This window comes from Pipistrellus kuhlii, unplaced genomic scaffold (assembly GCF_014108245.1).
Source record: "Pipistrellus kuhlii isolate mPipKuh1 unplaced genomic scaffold, mPipKuh1.p scaffold_m20_p_9, whole genome shotgun sequence".
NCBI lineage: Eukaryota > Metazoa > Chordata > Mammalia > Chiroptera > Vespertilionidae > Pipistrellus > Pipistrellus kuhlii.
Window position 1 is genome coordinate 46099990 of NW_023425595.1, and position 26872 is coordinate 46126861.

Genomic DNA, 26872 nt, shown 5'->3' on the forward strand with positions numbered 1-26872 from the left:
CATGAGTTTTTTAAAAAGTTTATTGTGGGTGTATGCATGACAAGCATTTTCAAACTGGAGAATGACTGACTTTTTTTTTTTAAAGCAAGGGGTGGCAGAGCAATAATCCAAAGTCACTTAATGTATTTGTAAGAATTCTTTAAGGTTCTCTTTGCCATTAAGATGCTGAAGACTTATCTAAAGAAAACCAAACAAAAGTTATACATGATAAAAATTATAATTGATGGTATAAAATATAAATTATAATAAAATAGATTACAGTCCTTTGCCAGTATATGTTCAGAACAAGAAATTACACCTTTGACCTATAAACATTTGTCTATGGTAGACTGACTTCAATTTATATTTTTAATGGTTTATAAATTCCTGGCTTAAATTATTACCAAAAACTAGAATATGTCTTAAGAACTACCATTTAATAGTATTCCTCTAAAAGCATGGTCAAAATTAATTTTCTACTTTAGTTAATAGTAACGTAACATGACTTATGATTATGTAAGATTTTAAAACTAGGGAAAGATTAACATATAAAAAATTATGTACTTTTTTTTTTTTTTTGCAACTCCTCTGTAAATTTAAATTTCCTTAAAAATAAGAGGTTGAAAAGAAATAAAAGCTCAACTTCTTAGGACCTTACTTTATACTACTAACAAATGTGGTAGGCAAAAAAAAAAAAATAATTTTCCCCATGATTAGTTTAGCTATCAAACTGATTAGTTTAGCTATCAAATTAGTTACCAAGTATATAATAAACATAGCTTTGACTGCTTTGCTATAGTAATTATTGTACTAGCAATGTTGAGAAAGAAAAAATATATTTCTAGAGGGACAACTTAATAAAAGTTAAGAATTGTAATTTTTTGAAAGTCTGATAAAAGTAAAACACTTTACCTAATTATAAATGTGTTGCTATATGTATGTATAAGTTAAAAGACAAGTATCATTTAAATTTTTATCTGGCCAGCAAATTCAGAGGTTCGTGGAAATTAACAACAGAAAGGTCACTAATGTAACCAGACTAAAGTGTATGCTGTATCCAAAAATAGTACAAAAGTCAGAACTTTGTAACTATTGGGTGTATAATCCGCTTGCTTTAAACAATATTTCAATAGCACAGAACAGAGTAAGGTGGTGTTTAGGGGAAAATAGCCTCAAAAAGGACATATAAAAAAAAGGGTATATTAATTCATTACCTCAAATCAAAATAGCAACCTTTCCCCTAAACAATGAAGATTGCATGTGTCCTATTGAACCCAGGTCCTAAGTTATGAAAACTACCGTTAAAAAATTTAAATACAATTCACTTAAATACTCTATTTGTGTACCAATTTTACTGCCAAAAATTTCTTGCCAGAGTATTTTAGTATCATAAAAGCCTAGTTGCCGTATTTTACATCTTTATTTGTAACAGAGCTAAGCCATTTAACAATTACATAACTACATCTAATAGTTATTTATAGAGTGAGATATACTAATTCTTTAACTAAAATTGTATTTCAGCAAATTTTCAGTGATAAAAATCCTATTCATCAAGAGGACGAGGGTAGAGGGGTTGCAGGGACGAGGGAAGAACCACTCAAAGGGCTTAGGAAATAATCATTTTAATTTCTGCAAGCATAATTCATGCCCCAAAATTCTGCCAGAGTTTTTGCCTTCATAACATTTTTCATTTTCTTTGTGAGCTCTGCACTACCTCAAAAGGTAATCTATTCTTTAATGGGTTCAATAGGCATAAACAATCTAATTCTCTGATACTTATTTAAAAAGTACAATATATAATCAATATTGTATCACCTGGAATTGTCAAACTGTTCATGAAAGTCTAAAAACAAAACAAAACAATAAAACAATTACACTATTTTTATTTAATATGTAATAGCTGTCATAAAGCAACGCTCAAATATTTAGTTTTCTGAAATTCTAGTGTATTTCCATAATGTATTTCTATAATTTTATATAGTTTACCATCAGGAAAGCCAGATATATATTGTATATTTAGTTTCTCTTTATATGTAATTAAAAATATTAAGAGGGTATGGCCTATGATTCAAATACAATTTAACCATCACACCATACCAAGACCTTATAAATAATCAGAGATATTTAACATTATTGCTTAGTCTCATAAAATGATGTATTTTAAATAAATCAATACCTCTGTATTTTTTATTTCCTGTATTCTTAAGTGATACTGCCTTGCAATTAATATAGGTACTGATATAAATTTTTTTGCAATTAGTTGCAAATAAATTGTAATTTATTAATCAATGCATATATTCCTCTTTAACTAGTTACTACACTATCTTACAATTTAATCCTCCTACAGAAATTAACCGTCCGAGTGGAAAAAAAACATTGCAGAGCTTTAACTTTTAAAGATTTCAAGTATTATAGGAACACAAACTCATGAAAAAACTAATTAAAAATTTGACATTCCGTCTTGCTTTACTAATTATGGAATAATAGAGATGTTACTTTATATTCATCTGTTTAACACAATATTATACAAAGAACTATTCTACTTACAAGCTATTTTCTAGCTTTTTCAAGTATGGGACACAACTATAATTCTATTAGTGAGGCTAACTGAATAATCAATCTTAGTTAAACCAAAAAAAGAGAAAAAGGAAAAAGAAAAAAAAAAAAAAAAAAGGAGGCACAAAAAGATAAAACTGACTTTGGCTTTTAAGAACCTACACTGTTGACCCTGAAATACCAGATTCAACTATCACAACAAAACAAAGATTTACAGCAGCAAGCTACTACTTCACCACATATTAAGAATTCTAAAACAGGCAATAACTTTTTATTCCCTCTCAATTCATTCTGTTTTATCCTCTTTTTGCTTTTCCTGGGTTTTGGTTGCAGGCAGTTCAAGGCTTGCCCACTGCATTGGTTCAGCTTTTCTCATGGTGATCTCAATCTTTGTTGCAGTCATAGTTACATAACTTCGCGTTACATCAATCACCTGCAAAATATCAAAGAGAATTAAAGTAAACTTGGGTAGTGTATTAGTCTTGCCTATTTTAATAATAAAAAATTCCAAGACTTTAGTGCTATTTAAATACCTAGATTTCACCTTTTTGGTTAGAATAATTACTAAAGTGCTGCCTTTTACTATAGAAATGGTATTTTAAATTATTATGCTGGATTCATAATACTTACACCCCATAATTTCACATTTTGATGAAATTCCTTCTCTCCTTCGAATACAATGTGCACATTTAACTGAAAAAGATATTTATAGAAAGCTGAATAATCAAATCCAAACTCAAGGTTTATGATATAAAACAATGATTATGAAAATAAGAATATATTGATAAAAATCATTTAAGCCATTTTAACAAACTACCAATATTGTACTTTTTATTTGAAAAAAACATGAGCAGAAAGAAAAATTATCTGAAATTTCCCATTGAGAAAACTAAGTAGCATATTATTTGACAATTTTCTAAGCTACTACAGTGTCTCCAAAATGCTCCAGAACTGTATTATGTAGAAATTTTCATTTAAAATATTCCTTTAAAAGTAATTTCAAATTTTATATGGGAAAGATGAAAAGAACTTATCCTAAAGCCAATTCAAATAAGAATAATTATTACATCAACATAAAGAATAAATACAAAGATAATTTTTACTCAGAGATCTTTAGTGTACTTACCAATGTGCTATTTGCTACTACTTGACTAAGTTCCGGAAGTGAATTTTTAGCATATACTGAAATTGTGACTTGACCCCCAGTTTGATGCCAGTCATGTCTACATGGAACAACTTTTTTCCCCTGTAATATAAGACAACCTTTATGAATTTACAAAGCTCCATGTAACTTCTGAAAAAGAGGATTTTTTAAAAACCTATCTACATGAGAAAAAATTATCATGTAATTACCTTTAATTCTTATGAGTAAACTTCTAAAGTTGCCATAAAAAGTCTGAATAGTAAGATATATCATTATACCAAGAACCTTTATAGTTTTATGATTAGAGAACACCTGTATTCCTTCTTTTTTTTTCTTTTAGAGCCTCCCTTCCTCTCTGAAATCAATTTAAATCATATATATTTTTAAAAAGGAGAGATGAATGGATAAACAAAGTGTGAGACACACACACACACACACACACACACACACACACACACAGAAGGAAGTATTAAAACATGCTACAGTGTGGATAAGTATTGGAAATATCATGCCAACTGTAATAAGCCAGACAGACACAAAAGGACAAATATTGTATGATTCCACTTATATATCTAGAATATATAAATTTGTAGAAATAAAAAGTAGGTTGAGGTTACCAAGGAACTGGGGAAGCAGCGGAATGGGGAGATATTGATTCAATGGTATAGCGTTTCTGTTTGGATCAAAAACTTTTGGAAAAAGATAGCAGTGATGACTACATAACATTGTGAATTTACTTCAGGCTACTGAATTTTACACTTCAAATGGCAAATTTTTAAACAATCTGAACTTTTCTTTCACACAATTTATAATTCTGCTTACTCTTTTCTATAAACAGGAAAAAGAAAGCTATTTTAATTTACAAAAAAAATCTCACCAAGGGTTGTATTCTGAAAACTTTTGCATATAATAAAAAACAACAGTTTATTGTTTTAAATAAAATCTTCAAATTTTTGGACTTAGGAGAAAATGCAAGAAGACTTCACTCTTTTGCTAATAAAACACATTTAGAAGTTTTGTGATAGATGAATTATAATTTGAAGGATTTACAGTGTGGGACAAAAGGTTTATAGTTATTCATATAGAAATAATATAATAATTAATAAGTAATAATACAAGAATTAAATCCTGTGTTTCAGGTAATCACAACTGTAAACCGACTTTTGTTCTACCCTATATTTAATAATCTCCAACCATGTGCTATTAAAAGGCAGAAAATATAGAATACTCACATGCAGAATAAATCCCTACAGCAATTTGAAAATTTACAATTACTTTTAAAGTTAAAAAACATATACTGAAAATATTTGCCTTGGATTTTTTAGTGCCAATGCAGCACATAAATCTAACTACATTACATAATATATTAATAATAGCTCTCAAACACTTATTTAGCAATAAATTACTTGCTTTTTACAGCTTACTGGGATTTGGGGGAATTATTTGCAGAGCCCCAAGTCTTTTTAAAAAGCTACCTAGGGAAGTAGGAACTGATGCTTTCTTTTTTCTGTTGACCAATTTCCCTGCAAACAGAGGCAATCAAAACAATTTCAACAAGTCTGCAACACTTCTCTTTCGCTACCAAATGAAGTGTTTGTTCATATGCAAATGGCTCAATGGACTTCTAAGAGACCAAAAGACAATCAGAGGTCTAAATGATCCATAACATCAAATGAGCAGAAAAGTGATTAAAAAAAAAAAAAGTGGGAATAAACCACAGAATTACAGAAAAATATCTAAAAAATTTTCCAGGCTTAAGTATTTCATAAAAATGTATATACTAGCATTAATATATACAATGACTATTTTGATCAAAGGGCATGCTCTGGGAGTTTGACTCAGATTACTTTTAGTTTTTAGGCCCATCAAAACTGTGTGTGAGATAGAGGCAAACTTTTATTTTTAATCTAGATAGGATAATCTCAAATTTTAAAAAATAACACAGATGAATATACTTTAATATGTTATCTTGAAAAGGTAACTTACAGCATCTTTTGCCGTCCACATATGTTTCCCTTTTGTACAGCCCTCTTGGGCTAAGAAAGTATTAAAATCAGAAGTTTTTCTTCTACAACAGCTCCAGTATTTCATCCTATAAATTATCATAGAAAAGTTTCAGAAATAAAATCTCACAACCAATTAAGTTCAGAATTATCATAGCGACAAGTGTGATGTAAAAAAATCACTAAGTGTGCAACTTTAGTATCTTAAATCTAAGTAACCAGTTAATATTATCAAGACTAATATTTTAAATTCACAATGTCATTTATTATAAGTTTTGGATCTAAGTAATGGTGCTTAAAAACACCATAGAATTACAAATCAGCTTTTCACTGACAGCTCCAGTGTCCTCATGAAGCTACCAAAGAGTGCTATGACCAGTTTTATATCCTCACATTTTAATAACCCAGGAAAATGAAAACATGCAAACAAAACTAAAAACTAATGTTTGCACATCTGTGAAGGTCATTCCCGAAGTATTGGGTTTGTGAATAATGAAACCCACCATTATATACTTGATAAAATCTAACATTAGAAGACAAAAATTACAGTAAAACTTTTGGGCTTGATTTCTAAAGAATAGTGGAAACAATGCAAGATTTCAACACAGTTTTTCTATAAACTACAGGATGATGAGAGGCTCTTAGCTACAAGCTGTAGACAAGCATGGGTTTTTGGACACCACAACGTCGGTGGTGTTAGTGCCCAAGGTCAAAAACTATAAATGCCCTGCAATGCTGTTCTTCAAACAACAAAAAGCTGTTTAGCTCAAATAAGTATCACATCCTATATAATAAAGAGCTAATATCCTAATTAGACTGGACAGCGGAATGACCTTCTGGAATGACCAGTGGACGGGGCCGTGGGGCCACGAGGCAGCTGGGGCTGCAAGGGCCGAGTCCCTTGCACGAATTTCATGCTTTGGGCCTCTATTAAAATATAAAATAAGGAGAAACATGAGGTTTGAGTCACAATGGCCACTTAACTGAAATACTTTTTCAGTTTCTCATGAGTAAAAAGACAAAACACACATTTCTAGATTATTGTAAAGATTACACAACACAAATAAAAATATCTAATTTACTGCAGGGCAAATAATGTTTAAAGGCATAATGACTTTTCTAACCTCTACCATAAAGTTTTAATAAGTAAGTTACCCTTCATGGAAAATAGGTACACCAGAATGATATACACAGACTTCTTCTAGACTCTGTAGACCCTGATATGTCTAAAAGAAAACAAACAAAACAAAACAAACAAAGTTACATACCTTAAAGTTACATTTCACACATATTAGTAGTAGTGCTGACCTCTATGAACTATGAAAATGCTCAAGAAATAACATAACCTAGTGTAGTCACAAATTCACACAGGCCATTTCAATAAGAAATGAAAAATTATTCCTGTTTGAATATGCTTGAGTTTCAGTCCCCTATGAAAAAGGCAAATCGAAAAGTAGGCAATAGGATGTATTAATATGCTTTCAGACTTTTGGGTATGAAGTCACATCCAAGAATATTGAGGTATTTAAATTTACAGAATATTAAAACCAAGAGATTAGAAATCTCATCAGAAATGCAGTTACAGTATGATTTATGTGCATAGTAAAATCTGTTTGGGTATTAGGGATTAATATGGACAACCTAGTAAGAAATTCTGCAAGTTCTAGAGAGATTTCTTATTCCCATGAAGGGTAATATGAGCTGCAGACATATACATAGGATTTGTCTAGAAGACCCGGGCCCCATTCCTGCTGTAGGTGAAGGCCCTACAGATGAATTCACAAAACGTTATGTTAATAAAACATAAATGCAGCCAGTAATATATTTTCTATTTTGGTATTTACTGTAACCACCTACAGTACAGAAAATAAAATTCTGTACATTTACTCTTGTGTAAATCCAAAGTTCTGGGTATGTGTATCTCCTAAAGATATAAGTACATGTAACTCAGTATGTTAGATTCTGAACTTATCACTGTTGCTCCCCAAACCTATTATCTTATTTGATGACACCATATCAACTCAATCTCCCAAAGCAAAATTCTGTAAGTCCTCTTCAATTTTTCCTCTCCCTCCAATCATATGCAGTGTATCAAAAACTGTCAATTTGACTTAAAAATATCAACTTGACTTGCTAATCTTTCTCATGATCACCACCATATTTTAGGCAATCTATTTATATAAAATAGAGAGATATGCTAATTAACCAGGAAGCTGTAATGGGTCAACCAGACAGGAGGAGGTTGTGCACACAGTGTTGGGGGGCGGGGCGGCAGGGGCCTCCATGTGCCTGCACTGGCGGAGGGCCTGATCAGCAGAGGGTGTGGCTGGTTCAAGGGCTGGAGAGGAGGCAGAGTCGGACCAGCAACTCAATTTCAAATCACACGCTGGGCTCCTAGTGAGACTATAACAGATTCTCACTCAGGGCCTTGAAGTAAGCAGATTTCATAAATAGGACACAGAAAACACTAGTCACAAAGAAAAAAATTAATGAATTGGATTTATTTTTAATTAAAGAGCCTCTATTTATCAAAAGTCATTAAGATAGTGAAAATGTATACTGACTCAAATAAAACTTTTATCTAAAATAAAATATATAAAGAATTTCAAAAATCAGTAAGAAAAAGCAAATTTAATAGGAAAATAGGTAAAAGATTTGGACATTTCACAAAAGAGGATATCCAAATGGCCAATAAAAATACAGAAAGGTACTCAATCTCATCACCCAGAAAATGAAATTAAAACCACAATGAAAACACTACATACCCACCAGAATGGCTAACATATAAAAGATCGATATTACAGTGTTACCAAGGTGCAGAACAAATGAAACCAGCCTAACAAACTGCTGGAGGAGTATAAATACAACCACTTTGAAAAACTATGTCAAAATATCTGCTAAAGCTGAACATATGCACACATAATGCAGCAATTCCACTTTTAGTCATATCTCTAACAGAATGTACATATTCCAAAAGTTATGCACAAAAATGTTCACAGCATCATTAATCCAAAAATATAAAGGACAATAGCAAGGATAAATTGATATATTCAAACAGCATGTTTCAAAGCAATGAAACTGAACAAACTACGGCTAATGCAAAAAAGATCACCCTAATATTTTATTAGGCAAAGAAGACAGAGACAAGGATACCTGTTCTATGATTCTATTTACATTAAGTTCAAAAACAGATAAAATTCATCTTTGTGGACAGAAAACTGTGGTTACCTTTGGGAGAGTGAATAATGAGAAGAGGCAAAAGAAGGGTTCTGCTACAGAAAATCCCTCAAGCTATCAAATTTGTATTTGCATGTCTTTAAATGTATATTCAATGAAAAAGAGAGTAAAAATTTTCTGTAATAGCCTTCATAACCTAAAGTCTCACTTTTGAGCATTATAAAAGCCTTTCAGGATCTGGCCCCTATTTATCTCTTTTAATCTCAACTTTGCAAGAGCAAGTTGTTCCATTATTAACTATTCTTTTGTTTCCTGCATGCTACTTTTACCACACCTCTGCTTGGGATACACTAGTACCATGGTCAGCAAACTGGCTTGCGAGTCAAATGTGGCTTTTTGGCCCCTTGAGTGCAACTCTTCCACAAAATATCACGGCCTGGGAAAGTCTATTTTGAAGAAGTGGCATTAGGAGAAGTTTAAAAAATTTAGCTCTCAAAAGAAATTTCAATTATTGTACTGTTGATACTTGACTCTGTTGATTAATGAGTTTGCCGACCACTATATTATTAGGTCTAGTAATAATTAATATCGTTTTCTAATACTTTTTTAAATCGAATTTATTTAAACTATACAACAAAATTTAATCAACAATACAGTTGCCGTTGTTTTCTACTACTTGTGCCCAACGCTCAGGAAGCATTTTAATCCCTCTGTTGTAAAATTCTTGTGATTTTGATGCAAAAAATTCGGTCAATGCATTTTTGAGGCATTCTTCATTATTAAATTTTTTTCCAAGAAGAAAGTTTTGCAAAGAACGAAACAAATGGTAATCGGAAGGGGCAATATCAGGAGAATATGCAGGTTGAGGGAGAACTTCCCATTCCAACTGGCGCAGTTTTTCAGCAGTGATTCTTGCAGTATGCGGTCTTGCGTTATCGTGGTGAAGAATTACGCCCTTCCGATTAATCAGCGCGGGTTCCTTTTCTCTTAAAGCTTGGGCTAACCTTTCCAATTGGGCGCTATACACTGCACTTGTAATGGTTTGGTTAGATCACATGTGTCAAACACAAGGCCCGCGGGCCAAATCCGTCCCGCCAGGCCTTGCAATGTGGCCCGCACCGCGCTGTCATCACTGCACTCCGCTGCGTTTCCATCACAATGACAGTTTATGACTGTTCAGTAAACCATTCGGCCCGCGATTTAGGCTGGATTTTAGATTTTGGCCCCTTCTCTGATTGAGTTCGACACCCCTAGGTTAGATGGTAAAAGTTCATAATGAAGAATTCCTTTAAAATTCCACCAAACACACAATATCACTTTTTTCGCATGCAAGTCAGGTTTTGGCGTGGGCTGCGGAGCCTCATTTTTGTCCAACCATTGAGGCCGCCTTTTCAAATTAACATACAGCACCCATTCTTCATCTCCAGTAACAATTTGCTCTAAAAACGGCTAACGGTTTTGACGAGAGAGGAGCGAACTGCAAATTGTGACTCTTTGATTACGGTTGTTGTCGGTCAACTCATGAGGAACCCATTTTCCAAACTTTTGGACTTTGCCAAGTGCACGCAATTGATTGGAAATTGTTTTTTGTGAACAATTTAAAGTTGTCGCAAGCTCTTGTTGGGTAATTTGAGGATTTTGCACCAAAAGAGCTTGAAGAGCTTCTTGATCAAAATTGGACACACGGCCTCGACCACTCTTGTCATCTAACGAAAAATTTCCCTTGCAAAATTTCTCAAACCAACGCTGGCATTTTCTGGCGCTAACTGCATCTTGACCAAGAGCACTACAGATGTTTTTTGCAGCCTCACTTGCTTTTCTTCCTCATTGGAACTTGTAAAGCATGCAGTGCCGAATATGCTCTTTATCCGCCATCTTCTTAGCCCTAGTTTTGCAACAAAAACCAAACCAAACACAAACTTTTTCAAGCAAAACTTGTTAATTGCACTTCACACGTTCTGTAGATACCACGTGTTTGAAGGTTATGTCAATACAAGTCAACGCCAAGCAAGATTTTAAATGAATGTTTACAAACGACATTAATTATTACTAGACCTGAAGTGTATTCTTTTCCTTTCTGTTCATTTACAGAACTATCAGTTTTTTCAAAATTTACCCAGAATACCTTCTTTCTGTCTCTTTCTCCACTACTCTACCACGTGCCTTGACTCTCCTACCCCAAGAATTATCATTTATCTACTGCTTCTACCTTTGTGAAGACGTTTATATTTCTATCCCTAAATGATTAAGGTGATCTCAAACTTAACATGAGGATAAACCACACACCTGCTTCCTCCAACTCGTCTTTCTTCATCAATGCTCCACCAATCACCTACATGCTAGAGACACAAGCCTCCTTCCTTCAGTTCCAGTTCATTAGCAAGTCCTGCTAATTCTTCAAGATATCATTCATTCTACATGCATTTGCCATGTGCCAGGCACTGCACTAAGCACTCAAAATACAGCAAAGAGGCAAAACAAATACAATCACTTCCTTCTAAACTTCATATAAGGGAAGGAGGGGAATGGAAAGCTAGACAGAACATGAGCAAAATAAATATGCAAAATAAGTAATATGTCATAAGGTGTGAAGTGCTATGGAGAAAAAAAGGAGAGGAAATATTGGAGGGTATGCAATTTTACATAGAACAGGGAGAGAGGGGGAAGCCTCATTGAGATGTTTGATTACATCCCACATTTAACCACTTCTAAAAAATATACTTTCTAGTCTCACTGCCTGGTCTTCCACAATAATATCCTAATTACTTTTCCTTCTTCAAATTCACTCTTGCCCCATTATAATTGCCATTTAGCAGCCAAAAACAAATTTTTAAACCGCTCCTTAAAACAGATAATAGCTTCTCATTTTACTTAGAATAAAGCCCAAACACCTCATTGTGGCTTTTAAGGACCTCCATAATGTTGCCCACCTCTTTTCCACTACCTCCTTACACACCTTTGTCCAAGCCCCACTGAAGTTCTCATAATTCTTTGAATAGACAAGCTCTAAAGCTTCTATACATACTACTCCCGAGTCTACTCCAAGACTTACTTAACTCATCCATACATAATTAAATTTTTTAAGTGTCACGATTTCATAAAAGATTTCTCTTGACATTCTGATTTAAATACCTTCACTCTATTTTCTTCTCTTCATAACTGTCTGAATTCATTTTAATTACCTATTTGTTGTTCTTTCTTCTAAACTAGACTATCACAAGAACATAGATTTCTGCTTTAATCTACTATGTTCCTACCTTACACAATGTCTGGCACATTGTAAGCTCTGTGAGTGCTGACTAAATTAGAATTATTTAATCCTATGACCCTATCAGATATGCTCCTCAGACAGTCCCTTATCAATGTTCATAGCTCATAGCACAGTGCCCAACATGTAATAGGCACACAAATGTGTGTTGAATTGATTTACAAAATTACACTTTTCCAAAATTAATATTTTACTTCCATGACTCAACACAAATTTTACAATATATACCTTTGTACACCCTCCATTTTTACATGAGGTCCCAATCTTAATTTCATCACTGTCTTCTTCTGAAACAAAAAAATCAAATGAGAAACATTAAAACAGAACACTTGACTATAGTGCCATTCTTAAGAAGTAACCTTTTCCATAAAACGAATATATTTTTAAAATAATCTAAATACAAAAATTTAACATATTAATATTAAGCATTTTAAGTAACTAAGTTTTCTATATGACCTTTCAAGTAATGTATTTAAAAAGCTAATAAGCCAACTATTGTGATTAGATTTTACCGATATCTCTAAAAGGCTATGTGACACATTTCTATTCTTAATAAAGTATTTATATCCAATATCTTAATCTTGTTTGAAAGAGAAATCTGGAAAGGGTACTTTCTTCCCATGGATATCATATATATAGTCAGAGAATATATTTTATCGAGTGCACACGGAAACATTTACAATTATCAAAGAAACTTATCTGTTTAAAAAATAGTAATGAATTGAAGAACAACATAATTTAATTAACAGGCTCTCATTTTAAATAAACCACATACCCATTCTCTGGTATTATTGGCACTTAAAAAACATTTAAATAATTTTTCTTTTTTTAAAATATATTTTATTGATTTTTTTTACAGAGAGGAAGAGAGAGGAATAGAGAGTTAGAAACATCCATGAGAGAGAATCATCGATCAGCTGCTTCCTGCACACCCCCTACTGGGGATGTGCCGGCAACCAAGGTACATGCCCTTGACCGCAATCGAACCTGGGACATTTCAGTCCGCAGACCAACGCTCTACCACTGAGCCAAACCAGTTTTGTTTAAATAAGTTCTTTACTACAGTGTGCTACATATGTATTTTTTATACTCAGTAAATTATCCAGTTCCTTTCCCTTTTAGATAAATAGTACAAAAAATAATTGCAACATAAAAAACAAAATCTTACCTTTGTCTTTTTCATTCCCAGATGACAGTTTAAGTTTATCCAGGGCTTGTTTTAGGGAGGCAGATACTTTTAATTCCAAACTTGTCATTGGTTCATCTGGGCTGGAGAATTTTGAAATTTTATTACCATCATTAATGTACTAAAATATTTCTTTGTACTAAAAATAAATATTTTTAAGAGCTTATTTATGGAAAGAAGCCAAATCATGTGTGAATCAAGATTTTCCTATTATAAAATTTTTAAACTGATTTTTAGAGAGAATAAGGGAGAGAGAGAAACATCAATGGGTTGCCTCCTCACAGGGCCCACCAGGGATTGAACCTGCCTCCTTTTGGTGTATGGGATGACACTCACATGAGCCACACCAGCCAGGGGGAGTTTTTCCAAATAACTGCTCTACTGAATTAACATGTCTAAGTTTTTTTTTTAAAATATCTTTTATTGATTTTTCTTTACAGAGAGGAAGGGAGAGGGAAAGAGAGTTAAAAGACATTGATGAGAGAGAAACATCAATCAGCTGCCTCCTGCACACTCCCTACTGGGGATGTGCCTGCAACCAAAGACCATGCCCTTGACCGGTATTGAACCTGGGACCCTTGAGTCCGCAGGCCAATGCTCTATCCACTATCCACTGAGCCAAACCAGTCAGGGCAACAAGTCTAAGTTTTAACAGAAAAGGTTCTGATATTAAAATATTAAGTCTCAAATAATAATGCTATTGCCAACAGAATGAATTATTAATCAATAGGCTAATGGGAAGAAAATAAAGAGTGGCAATCCAAGTTTGTCAAGATGAGTATATGCAAGGAAGGGACCATGATATACTTTTATGTTTCATGACTAAGCAAAATGCTGAGTATGTAATAAATAACCAATAAATATGTACTAAGTGAATCATATTCCTAACTGGTGGAGATAATTCACTTAGTGTGGACACTGGTATAACTTTAAATTCAGATGTATCAGCAGGAAATTTAAGTATAATAAAACAGTGACAGCATTCCCCTAGCATTTCATGATTAAGTGACATATGTACGATCTGTTTAAGGCCCATTCAATAGATATTATGACTATTAATAAATTCAGGAATGAAAATATAAAGCCTATTCATTCCACATCCTTAATGAAATGAAACCTCTGATGTAGGAGGCCATTAAAAAAGCACATAAAAACCTATATCCTCAAAATCTTTACAATACCACCAAATATAGGATAAAATATTTATCTCACTTCTTCTAAAGTAAAATTAGTAGTTGTCCATTATTTAAAAAAAAAATAGTAACTCATATTGACAATTATATGTACACTGTAATACTTAAGGAGTCATGTCACAATGCTTGTCTTTTTCTGATAATTAAAAAAAACAAAAAACTTTTTAGACTGCCAAGCAAGGCATTTGATAAAGTCTCTCATGATTTTTAATAAGGTAAAGTTGGAATAAAAATCACTCAAGTTGTTTGTTTAAATAAACAAAAAATCAAAAAAGTCTCTTGGGGTTCTTATCTTGATCTGATATAATTCAATACGCTATGAATTTAAGTAAGATCATTAAAGGAAAAGTTGGGAAACCCTGTCAACAGGAGCCATATTTGAGGACAAAGTCTAATTCATTCATGAGTCTTGTACTTTGGTTCTAAAATAATTCAGCACTCAAGTGCCACATGAATAAGACCTGGTGTAACAATGGCACCCAATTTGCAGTGTAGAATATAAAATTGATTCTAGGTGAGTATGAAGAATCATATAATTCTACTGAGCGAAAGTGCTTTAACAAATATCCCATGTAAATAAAATACATTAAAAACTTTAGCAGATATGCTATCTAAATCAAAGTCAGTAACGAGATTAATACAATAGTTTCAGGCATCTGAAAGTACTAGAAGATGGCAGTAAGTTTCTTCTAAGTGACAAAATATACACAAATAAAAAGAGAAACTTTGGCTCAATACAAGGGAAAATCACATAGTACTGATCTAGTAACAATGGACCCCTCTGAAGTAAAAGGACATTCTTCTTTAATAGATTTGAAAGGGGACTAAAAATTTTCCTGTCAAGAATGTCCTAAAAGATATTCAAGAACAGTAGAGAAAATGAGAAGGAAGACCTCTAAGTTCTTTTTCAACTCAACCTGATGAAAAGGACAATTCCTTTCCAGAATCTCACAATGCCCCAGTGAGAAAGACACAAGCCACGGCACAAGGCGGATGTGTTGCTCCTCTCCTTCCCCCCACCATAACTATGATGGTACAGTGACCAACTCTGCAATTAAGTTTACTGTGTACATGGCCTCAAGTTGAAGAGGCATAAAAATAAAAGATATCTAAAGGAAAACAAAATCGCAAAAAAGATGGTGACCTAAACAACTGTTACAAATGCAATTATGCAAAACAATAATACCAGGAACAAATGCTACTATTCACATGTGACAAAAATATGCAACTGTAAGACATGTACCTTGGCCTCTTTATTGCTTCTACTGGTTTAGGGGCTTGAATGATGTGCTCCTGAAATTTGGGTTTCAATTCAGATAGTTCTTTCTTCTCAGTAGTCTTGACTTCAGGTTTGACCGGCTCAGGAGGCTTTTCACTATTATGCCTACCTTTTGTACAGCCCTGTTAGTGAAAGGTATTCATTAAGAGTTACCCTCTCATCTATTTCACATGCCTTGATAAACATACTATATTTTATTCTTTATTAATAAGTCCTCTTCTTCCGTTTTATCATACTGACTTATTTTAAGAAACTAAAAGACTCTAAATTCACTATTATTTGTAAACTAGAGGCCTGATGCACAGATTTATGCACATTAAAGGAAATTAATTAGATGGTGGCCAGCAGGGCAGGACTGGGTGATACCTGCCGAACATGCCCTGGAGCCAACCTCCTGCAATCTCTCCCAGGCAGACAGGACCTGGGGTGGCCCCGGGCTCAAAGGGCATCTGTGAAGTAAGCAGGTCGCTCTAGCTGATGGGGACCCTGGCCTGTGGCGATTGGGCCAACATCCCCTGAAGGGTTCCAGAGTGCGAGAGGGCACTTTGCAAAGTTGCTATCACTGGACAGTTCTTGCATTTAGCATCTGTCTCCTGGTGGTCAGTGTGCATCATAGCAACCAGCCATTCAGCCAGTCGCTTAGTCTTTTATACATATATAGATGAGATATTATATCTGAATAATGCATTTTTTTAAAAAAAGCTTCTGACATAAATATCTACTTAACTCTCTATTAAACATACAGCACACAATTCTTGTTGATAGGAAAAAAATTCTAGAGATCTCACAAAGATAATTCTATAAATTATTTATTAAAGAGGGCCTCAATCTGATCCCCAGTTCTGCTACTAACTAGTTACATGACCTTTGACAATTAATCTTCTCAAATCTCAGTTTTCTAACCAGTAAAGGAGATAATGGTAAGATATTTTTTGAGAGGAGTGAATAAAGTAATAGAATACGTGGCACATCTGGCAGGTAGCAAACATACATACAATATATACATTTTAACATCTCTGAAATCATAAAATTAATGACAAGTCAATTAAGTAATGACAAGTCAATTAAGCTTTACTTTCCTTTCTTACAAGTATATAAAATAATGGTATATTTCTATGGAATGTCTGACTTGATAAAAAATGTATTGTTCCTAACTGAAAATACTTTAAATTGTTGCCTACCACCTTCCACCTCCCCAATATTCCTTTAGGACTAATTACTGTATCAAGCACAAACCAAAATTGAGAACTTGAAATTTTAATCTCTAAAACAGGTAGATAAATTCCTGCATTTTAAAGACTATAGGAGGGAGGTATGATATGCAGTTAACAGAACCTCAACTGAAATCAGATTCCTTAAATCTGGAGCTTCCCAGAATATGTACCCTTCAGGAGATAACCTAGAAAAAAAGTAATACTTACTACAATGCTTAAAAAATCAGAAAAATCCGTTGTTCTTCTCCTACAGCAAGACCAACCCTATGAAACATGAGAGGAAAAACACAAAACTGAAAACTGTATTTGCATGAGAACCACAATCCAAAAAAGAAAGTGCTTTACTTAGAAAATCTGGTAAATGAGAGAGATAATTATAATAATTTAGTTTCTAAATATTGTAGCTGTTCTTCAAAATATGAGTTCCACCTATCTTCAGAATAATATAAATTAACATAGTAACTTAAACACTGTTAGATCTTTGAAGGTCAAATGATCTTTTCAATCAGAAGCATAAAAATGTAACTTATGAACAAAATATCAACTGGATCATCAAAAAATTACTTGAACTTTAATTCCAATGTAGTTTAGAGAATGAGGAAATAAATAGGCAGCAAGACTTTGGAGGCCTGAAATATAGACTAAAGGTCAGTTTTGCACATACCCATCTGGGTCTCACATCACCTCCTTTCCCCAAATATAATGCTTGAAGAATTTGGTAGTGATATTTTCACAATATGCTCTAAGAGGTGCTTTGTTTTTGATTTTTTTAAAGAAAAATTTTATACATATTTCCTGTATTTTGAAATGTAATTCTTTTTTATTCTAAACTAGAGGCACGGTACACAAAATTCGTGTGGGGGGGGTGTCCCTTAGCCCAGCCTGCACCCTCTCCAATCTGGGATCCCTCTCACAATCTAGGACTACTGGCTCCTAATTGCTTGCCTGCCTGCCTGCCTACCTTCCTGATTGCCCCTAACCACTTCTGCCTGCCAGCCTCATCACTCCCTAAACACTCCCCTGCCAACCTGATTGATGCCTAACTGCTCCCTTGCCAGCCTGTTTGCCCCTAACTGCCGTCCCCTGCAGGCCTGATCACCCTTAACTGCACTCCCCTGCAGGCCTGGTCACCCCTAACTGCCCTCCCCTAAAGGGCTGGTCTCCCCCACCTGCTCTCCCCTGCAGGCCTGAGTCCCCTCCAACTGCCCTTCCCTATAGGCCCAGTCACCCCCAATTTCCCTCCTCTGCTGGCCTGGTCCCTCCCAACAGCCCTCCCCTGCTGGCCATCTTGTGTCCACATGGGGGCAGCCATCTTGTGTGTTGGAGTGGTAGTCAATCTGCATATTACTTTTATTAGATAGGATAGAGGCCTGGTGCATAAGTGGGGGACAGCTGGTTTGCCCTGAAGGTGTCCCGGATCAAGGTTGGGGTTCCCTTGGGGCGTGGGGCAGTCTGGGCGAGGGGCCTGTGATGGTTTGCAGGCTGACCACGCTCCCTGGCGACCCAAGTGGAGGCCCTAGTATCTGGGGTTTATTTATCTTCTACAATTGAAATTTTGTAGCATGGAGCTGAGCTAAGCCTTCTGTTTCCAGGCAGCAGCCATTTCTGTTGGGACTTATGTATTTTCTATAATTGAAACTTTGTAGCCTTAAGTGGAGACCTGGGCCAACCAGGGTTTGCAGAAAGCTTGGTTTCCGCCATTGCCAGGGGAACTCTAGCCTCCCTCCTGCTCTCAGTAGCCATAGCCATCTTGGTTGGGTTTATTTGCATATTAGTCTTTTATTAGATAGGATTGAGATATAGATGAAAAATTACTACAACTTTAAATAAAGGCTTTAAATAGCATTAATAATATAGCCACCAGAGAAGTCATTACATGCAAGCAAAGGTTTTCTTGTCTTAACTATATATGAAGAATTTTATCAAGATGGTGGGAATACTGGGCTACACAAGTGATATAGACTAACTGTTCCCAAATGCCAATCTGGGATGAATGGTAGTCCTCAGTAATGAGAACAAATGAAGGATAAATTTAAGCAGGTGAGTATAAGGTTCCTGTTGTTTCTTCAGAAGTATTTTCTTTTTCTCTAAACATACCACTTATAAATTGAATATTAAAATGTTCTTTCTTTTGATACTGCAAGGTTTAACTTCTTACTTGATCAAGTATAAAACTGGCAACAGTAAACATTATATTGACTAACAAAGTTTGTCTAAAATTGAGTGAGCTGTGAAATCCAGTAGTCTTAGCAAGTGTAAGTCTTCAAGAAATGTTTATAGAGACAATAACAACAATAGGGTTCCTTTAGGACTACTTACTGTATCAAGCACAAACCGAAATTGAGAAAAATTTTGGTTTGTGTGTTTTCATAAAAATTTCCTCTCTTCTCTAGTAGGGTTGGAGAAGAGAGAAATAAAAATACTTCAAAGTAAAATCATTAACATTAATTAATCAGAATGATTAACTGTTGTTTAGTAAAAAAGAGTTATGGACTGAATGACTGGAAAGTTAGTGATAGCTAACAGAAGTAAGATTGAGAGGCAGGGTATTTTTGGAATAAGAGTCCACTGTTCTGCAGTTGCCAAGTACACACAGAAATGGAAATATGTTGGAGAAGCCAGAGGTAACATTTGAGGGAGAGGAATGAATTAACAAAATGAGAGAAAGTAGGAAGTCGAAGATTGAGAAGAAAACTATGACTATGGTTAATAAATTGGAAGAAAAAAGAAAAACATGAAATAAGAAAACCAAACTTAGAATAAATGGTAGGCCAGGAAAGCTACAACACTCCTCACTCCTGCAAAAAAAAAAAAAAAAATTCCCACAGAATCACAGTTTCCATCCTTATAAGTTTGTGAAAAGTCTAAAAAAACCATAAGGAGGAGTCAGGTCTTAACTTGCCCTATTGAAAGTTTGTTCTGTTTCCCTCACTTAAAACTAACTAGAATAACATAAACTTGCTATTTGCTTGTGCATCTTTGTTTATAGTTGGCTATGGAACAGCTAAATGTCAAAAAAGAGCCAGCTACTCCCTGAAAGGTACTATATTAGAAATTCAAAGGGAACCAACAGTATTTAAACATGCAATCAGATTGTTAATGCCACTACAAATAAGTAGCCACACAAAACCATGCCACCATACTGCAACTTTTTCTTTTTAAGATATATAGTAATGGGAAATGTACCATGTTATCATACATTTTAAAAGGCCAATAAACTTACCATGAAAAACCTGGACAAACAACATTCTATTACTTCTCCAGATCAAAGAATAGGTGGGAAACAGGTGGCATCTCTTTCCTGTTTATTTTCACTCTGAAGTTAGACGCTGTCCCGAGATTGGCACCATTAAGTTTTTATTAACAATCTTTCCTTAAATTCAGAGCTGCCCTTATTAGACAGCAGCTGTCTGACAGATTGAGATTAAGATTCAAAACTACCGTATTTTTCGGACCATAAGACGCTCCGGACCATAAGACGCACCAGTTTTTAGAGAAGGGAAATGAAGAAAAAAAGATTCTGAAACAAATAGTGTCCTAAAATATTTTATGTGCATTAAAACCCAACATCACAGTCATAAACACATGTAACCAACCCTGTAAAGTAAACAGCAGCATTTAGAACCATTTTAGAGCCGGGCAAGCACACAGAGACCACACAGAGCCGGGCAAGTAAAAAAAACTTTTTTTTTAAAGTATATGTGTAGGCTATATTTGGACCATAAGACGCAGGGACTTTCCCCCCCCACTTCTGGGGGGAAAAAAGTGCTTCTTATGGTCCGAAAAATACGGTACTTTCATTTCCCTTCAAAATTAGGAAAGTGAAGAAGTGAGAGTTATAGAAAATGAGTTGGGATAGCAATAACCACTTTATAACTGGAAAAGATCTGTCCCTGCATTTAGTGGAGGACTTGCTTAAATCATCCCAAAATGGTCATTAAGAAAGCAGAATAACAAAATGAGAAATAAAGATTTAGTATTACAGCTCTAAATTTACTCTATAAATATAAAGAGGCTGAAATATATCAAATTCCTACCTTTAATGCATCGTGAAAGACTGGTACACCAGGGTGGTATGTGCAAGCATCTGGGCAAAAACAGAGAAGAAAAAAAATACTACTTTATAATAAAGAAATAACATCATTTCCTTCAAGTGTTAACATTTGGTTTTTGTAATTGTTTATCCTCATCTGAGAATATTTACCTGCTGATTTTATAGAGAGTGGAAGGGAAGGAGGGAGAAAGGGTGAGGGAGAGGGGAGGAAGAGAAAGGTGAGAAAGGGAGGGAGGAGGGAGAGTTGATTGGTTGCCTCAGGGGCCGGGGATTGAGCCTGAAAGGAAGTACATACCCTTAAGGAGAATCAAACCCTAGACCCTTCAGTCTGCAGGCCAATGCTTTATCTACTGAGCCAAATCTGTTAGTGCTCAGGTGTTAACATTTTATCTTCTTTCCAAATGCAGGCAATACTTTTCCTTAAAAATTCACTAATGCTCAAATATGATGCATGCCACACAGTGCTTATTATAGCATTGCATTAAAATAGTAGTAATAAAGTTATAATTCAGGAGAATGATAGTTATAGATAAAAATAATGCAGAATTATTCAAGAATAACAAATTACATTCCGTATTCCTCTAATCTTAGTAAAATTTTAGTACCAAAACTTGAAGCTCCAAGATTTTGACTGTTATCTTTCAATTGTTTTTACAAAAATACTGTCAAACTTTAAGATTACCTAAGAGATAATCTTAGGACAGGAATGAATTAACAAAAAGATCTTTTAGGAAAATAGGTTCCAAAGTTTAAAAACTGTTGTACTATCTAATTGCTAATTTAATTTTCATAAACAGGCATCAACTCTTAGAGATGAACCTCATTAAAAAGAAGGTGAAGTTCTACAGTCTATTTTCACCGATTGTTATTCTGTATTTCCTTATACTTTTCTTCATTGCACCACCAATTTTTACCTCTCTCATGAAAATGAGTTTGTAGTATGGACAACTATGTTGAAAAAAGTCACATAATAGACACATTTACCATGCTTACGAAAAAAACAGTTCAATTCCATACCTGTGTAATCTATAATAATAAAAGCGTAATATGCTAATTAGACCAGACAGCTGAACAACCTTCTGGAGGAAGCTGGACTGTGAGGGCCAAAGCAAGCCACCGCAGCTGCAAGTGCCAAGCCCCTTGCACGGCACGAATTTTGTGCATTGAGCCTCTAGTTTTCTTATAAGATGTGTTACTCAACCTACATGTCCTTTTGGATTTCAACTGTTACAACCTTTGACTCCTGGTGTTGATTAAATACTGGTACTTATGGAAATCTCTCTATCCCTGCCTGAACAGCCAAATATGGTTTCTTAACTTAGTAACCAGGTGTTGTCTAGATACTAAGCTGGCAAACAGAACAAGAAAGTGTCAAGTATTTTCATGGCACAGTAAATAAACCCATGGATTAGAAAGAAGCTATTAAGGGTAGAAAAAGAATCAAGGACTAAAAGAGGAGGTTCAAAGTAGAAATGAATGTGCAGAGGGATATGAAACTGAGAGGGGAACCAAAGTAGTGAACAGAGACTTTTAAAATGCCAAATTTACCAAGAGTCAGGGGCATAAATGCATAACAGTAATAAGTACTATCATAATAATGGTCAGTTTTTGGCAGAATAGCAGCAGCAATGAGTCAGGTCTTAACCATACAACTAGTATGAACAACATCGGAAAATCACCACTTTCAAAAGCAAGCAACAAATAGATGGACAATGTCCTCTCTAGCCTTTCTATGGCACTTTTACCAGTTTTTCTCCAAGTAATATTTTATGGGTAAGAAGTTACAAATTGGTAGTGGTTAAGAGCCAAGGGCTTTTAACATTGGAACTGACCCCAGCTCATATTCTGACCTGCCTCTTGGCAGCTGTTTCAATTTTCTCATGTATGTGGACTAAACAAAACACTGTTTGTGAAATGGTGATTTTTTCAGAATAACTGTTTATAACATGCGAGTTACCAGTCAGGTTTCCTTTAAACACTCATTTAGTTAGTTGTGTTTCAAACTGAAATATTCTATCAGCTTTGAAGAGCCTTGTTATTTAGTCAATACCTGTCAGATCTCTCCCATTATACAGAACTTTCTCCTAACATCGTCCACAGGTCATCCTTCGCTCTTCTAATTTCTAACTCCTTTTTCTTAACTTTCCATTCTATCAATCAACCTACTGGAATATTTATTCCAAGTCTCTAAATTGGGGTGGGAACCTTTTTTCTGCCAAGGGCCATTTGGCTATTTAAAATATCATTCATGACTTGACAAAATTATCAACTTAAAAATTAGCCTGCTATATTTGGTCAAACATTTAATTAACTCACCCCTAATGCGTTGGCAGGGCCGGGCCAAATGATTTCGTGAGCCTTACACCACCTGCTTGATGTTCCCACCTCTGCTCTAAATAATCCCCATTTCGCTAAAGCAAAGAACGTGAGGCAACTTGATTGGCGCTCCCAGGTGATTTTGGTATTGCTGATGGAACTGCCCACGCCTCTGGCGTTCCTGTACCCCACGCCCAATCTCTTTTTGTACCATTTGACACTCATAGAGCTAACTTCCAAAAAATGGTGTATCTCTTCTTAATTTTAACACCCTATAAATCAACATACTGTCCGGTACTACCAAGCATCAGCCTTTCACCATTACTAAATTAAAGTAGAATACACGCAGACATTAAAGGAGCTTACCCCCCGCCCCCTCACTGGAGGATACTTTTCCATTGGTTTTTAGAGAGTGGGGGAGAGAGGGAAAGAGAGAAATATCGATGTGAGAGAAACACATGGATTGATTGCCTTCTCCATGAGCCCCACCAGGTCCAGGGTCAGGGCAGAGCCTGCGAGAGAGGTACCTGTCCTTGACCGGAATCAAACCTGGGACCCTTCAGTCTGCAGGCCATCGCTCTAGCCACTGAGCAAACAGGCTAGACTTGGGCAAGGCAGTCTACTTTTCACATAGGCTACCAATAGCAGAGGGCTTTAAAACCCCTCACTCCTCAATTATGTCATCACTGAAATCTCAGTTTCCCCCTTGAATAACTTAACATTAATATTAATGTCAACGACAATCACTTTAGTATTGTACAAAGATTGAATTTATCTTTTCCTTAGAGTCTTGCCAATGCTCTTATTTTAAATGATGCCACCAATTCACCTGTGCACCAAGACAAATATGTCAAAGATCTCAGAGCCTGGAGATTTAATCTTCACAACGTGGAACCATGTGGCTACCACGTTGAACTCAGCCTCTCTGAATAATACCTACTTCACAGGGTTGTGGTGAAAATTAAAATGAGATAATGTTATAATGTCCAGCACATAGAAAACCTACACTAAGCGCTAGAGCTGATTTTGAATAAGCGTCACCTCCTTCAATATTCAAATAATCAAGTCACTTCTTTGTCCCATTCGCCAATCAAAATTCAAGTTCATTGATCACTTTCTATTTTTCCTCTAGTCTGGTAACTAACTTTTACTTTACATCCTTAATGCTACATCTTGGTGTTGGGAGTTAATCCAATTACTTTTATCCATAACATGGCATGTTATTTTACTTATTTTGGTTAATCTTCACTGGAGGTTACTTTTCCCATTGATTTTTTTGGAAAAAGTGGGAGGGAGGGAGGGGGGCATACACCCACTGGTTTCCTCTCGCACGCATCCCCTCACAGGGGCCGGGATGGAACCTGGCAAGCAGTGAGGTGCCCCTTGGCCGGGAATCGAACTCGCGACCCTTCTGGGCACGGGGCGAGGCTCTAACCACTGACCCACACCGACCACGTTATTAAAACAAGAAAGGCCAGAGCAACAATTACAATACCCAGCACTCCCCCGGAGCGGGTGTATCAACACTTGAGACACAGAATCATGTTCCTAACCAAAGCAAAGTACGCTTATAAAAGTAAGTTTATAGCAGGAGGGGGTCTCCCATACACGCCGCAAGCCAGCTTCCAGACAAATGAACTTCTACACGAATACGACCAGGCCGAACCCCGAAATGCTGGGCTAACCCGCCCACCGCCCAGTCCTCCGGTCTGTCTGTGTACACGTACACACACACACACACACACACACACACACACTCACACACACAGAACCCCCCGCCCGGGGAGCCCGGAGACGTGGCTGGGGGAAGGTGTCCCCATTCCCGGCGAACAGGAGAGCGAGCGGCGGGAGACACGTGCGGCCGCGGGGGAGCGGCCCGGGTGCGGGCGGGGACACGGGCTCCCGCCGGGGGCCGCGCACCTGGGGCCCCGGGAGGGACCGATCGGGGGCTGCGGGGCGCAGGCTCGCGGGGGGACCCAGGGCTCCCGGGGTGCAGGGGGGCGGGCGGCGCGGTTCCCTCACCGTCGGCGTTGCTGTCGGCATCGAAGCGCTGGCCGCAGCCGCGGTTGTAGCAGAGCAGCGCCATCTCCGTCCCAGCGACCGGGCCGCGGGGCGGGTCGCGTTCAGCTCCCGCTGCGAGCGCCAGTCTGGCGGCGGCGGGAGCCGGCTTCCGGAAACGGCCGCTTTCAGGTCGGGAACCTTCGCGAATTTTCCGGTCGCGCAGGCGCAGAGATGGGAGGGGAAGGGGCGGAGGCAGAGGTAGGGGCGGGGCTTCGTCCGGAGGCGGGGCTGCGGCGGGTCAGGCTCAGGGTCATCAGGCTCCAGCGGAGCGGCGGGGCTGCAGGCTGGGAGGTGGGCCCCGTTGGCCCCGGAGAAATCTGGATGGCGGAAAGCTTGGGCCTCCGCGGGCATGGCCAGCTTTTTGGGGCTCCTTGTTGGCTCCGGGTGACTCCCGCAGGTACTGCCCTCTTCCGCTCAAGACTGCAATTACACCCCGTTGTGCATGGTTTCTCCCCCAGAGGCTTGAGAGCACTGGTCTGCAAACTCAGTCAACAGAGCCAAATAAATTTCTTTTTGGAGAGCAAATTTTTTAAAAAAGTGAAACTTCTTCTAATGCCACTTTTTCAGAATAAGACCTGCCCAGGCCGTGGTATTTTATGGAAGAGCCGCAATCAAGGGACCAAAGAGCCGCATGTGGCTCTCGAGCCGCAATCTGCCCACCACGGTGGTTTGAGAGTATCTGCAGAATCCTGTGGGTTTCCTGAGTCCTCCCACTAGGGCGTGGCTGCGGCGGGAGCAACGAGAGGAGTGAGTGGCGGGCGAAGCTGCCTGAGTGTCCATCGTTTTCATTCTGAAGCTCTGAAGAAATGTGGGCCGTGAGCGCGATTTGACTGAGTCCTTGGGGTCCCCAGGTCGCTGTGAAAATACAAAGCGCTCAGAGATCTGAGAATCAAAGGAAAGAATGAATCTCATGCAGTGCAGGCAATGGTTGCTTTCATGTTAGTTTCCATTTAATTTAGTTTGTCGGTACATAATTCTGCAACCTTGGGACCTCGAGTAAGATTTCATCACGTGCATGGTACATCTCCTAGTAATGCATTAGCAGGCACACGCAAAGGACTCTAGCTCCGACTTGTATACCTGCCAAACGCCTTTAGATAACAATATTAAAATAGGAATATCAGTAGTTTTTCAGAAGCACAAAGCTACATACCATGTTTTTAGTGATCCCACGTGTGTTAATGAGAGACCAGCTCATAATCCTACCTCCCCTCTCCCGCCCCGCAATATTTCCATGTTCCCCTCCCCTCTTTATATTTAGAAATATTATATGTAATGTAGAAGAATCCTGGGTTCGATTCCGGTCAAGGGCATATGCCCGGGTTGCGGGCTCCATTCCCAGTGTGTGGTGTGCAGGAGGCAGATCGATCAATGATTCTCTCTCATCATTGATAGCTCTCCCTCTCTGAAATCAATAAAAAAATATATTTTTTTAAAAAAAG

General features: G+C 36.7%; 1 protein-coding gene across 5 annotated transcripts; it reads right to left on the bottom strand.

Annotated features, from left to right (window-relative positions):
- CHORDC1 (cysteine and histidine rich domain containing 1) lies at nt 1–25560 on the bottom strand. Of its 5 annotated transcripts, XM_036426962.2 has the most exons (11): nt 25392–25553; nt 21037–21086; nt 17207–17263; nt 15750–15907; nt 13296–13396; nt 12356–12414; nt 6838–6908; nt 5666–5771; nt 3662–3781; nt 3166–3228; nt 1–2968 (listed from the first exon to the last, which is right to left on the bottom strand). In XM_036426962.2, the coding sequence occupies exons 1-11, from the start codon at nt 25453–25455 to the stop codon at nt 2822–2824; spliced, it is 996 nt and encodes a 331-aa protein (XP_036282855.1). In that variant the 5' UTR covers nt 25456–25553; the 3' UTR covers nt 1–2821. The 5 variants fall into 5 exon arrangements, with proteins under 5 accessions (XP_036282855.1, XP_036282856.1, XP_036282857.1 ...); XM_036426963.2 differs by lacking the exon at nt 17207–17263 and having other exon boundaries at nt 25392–25555; XM_036426964.2 differs by lacking the exon at nt 3166–3228 and having other exon boundaries at nt 25392–25555.
- Nucleotides 25561–26872: the final 1312 nt, after the last annotated feature.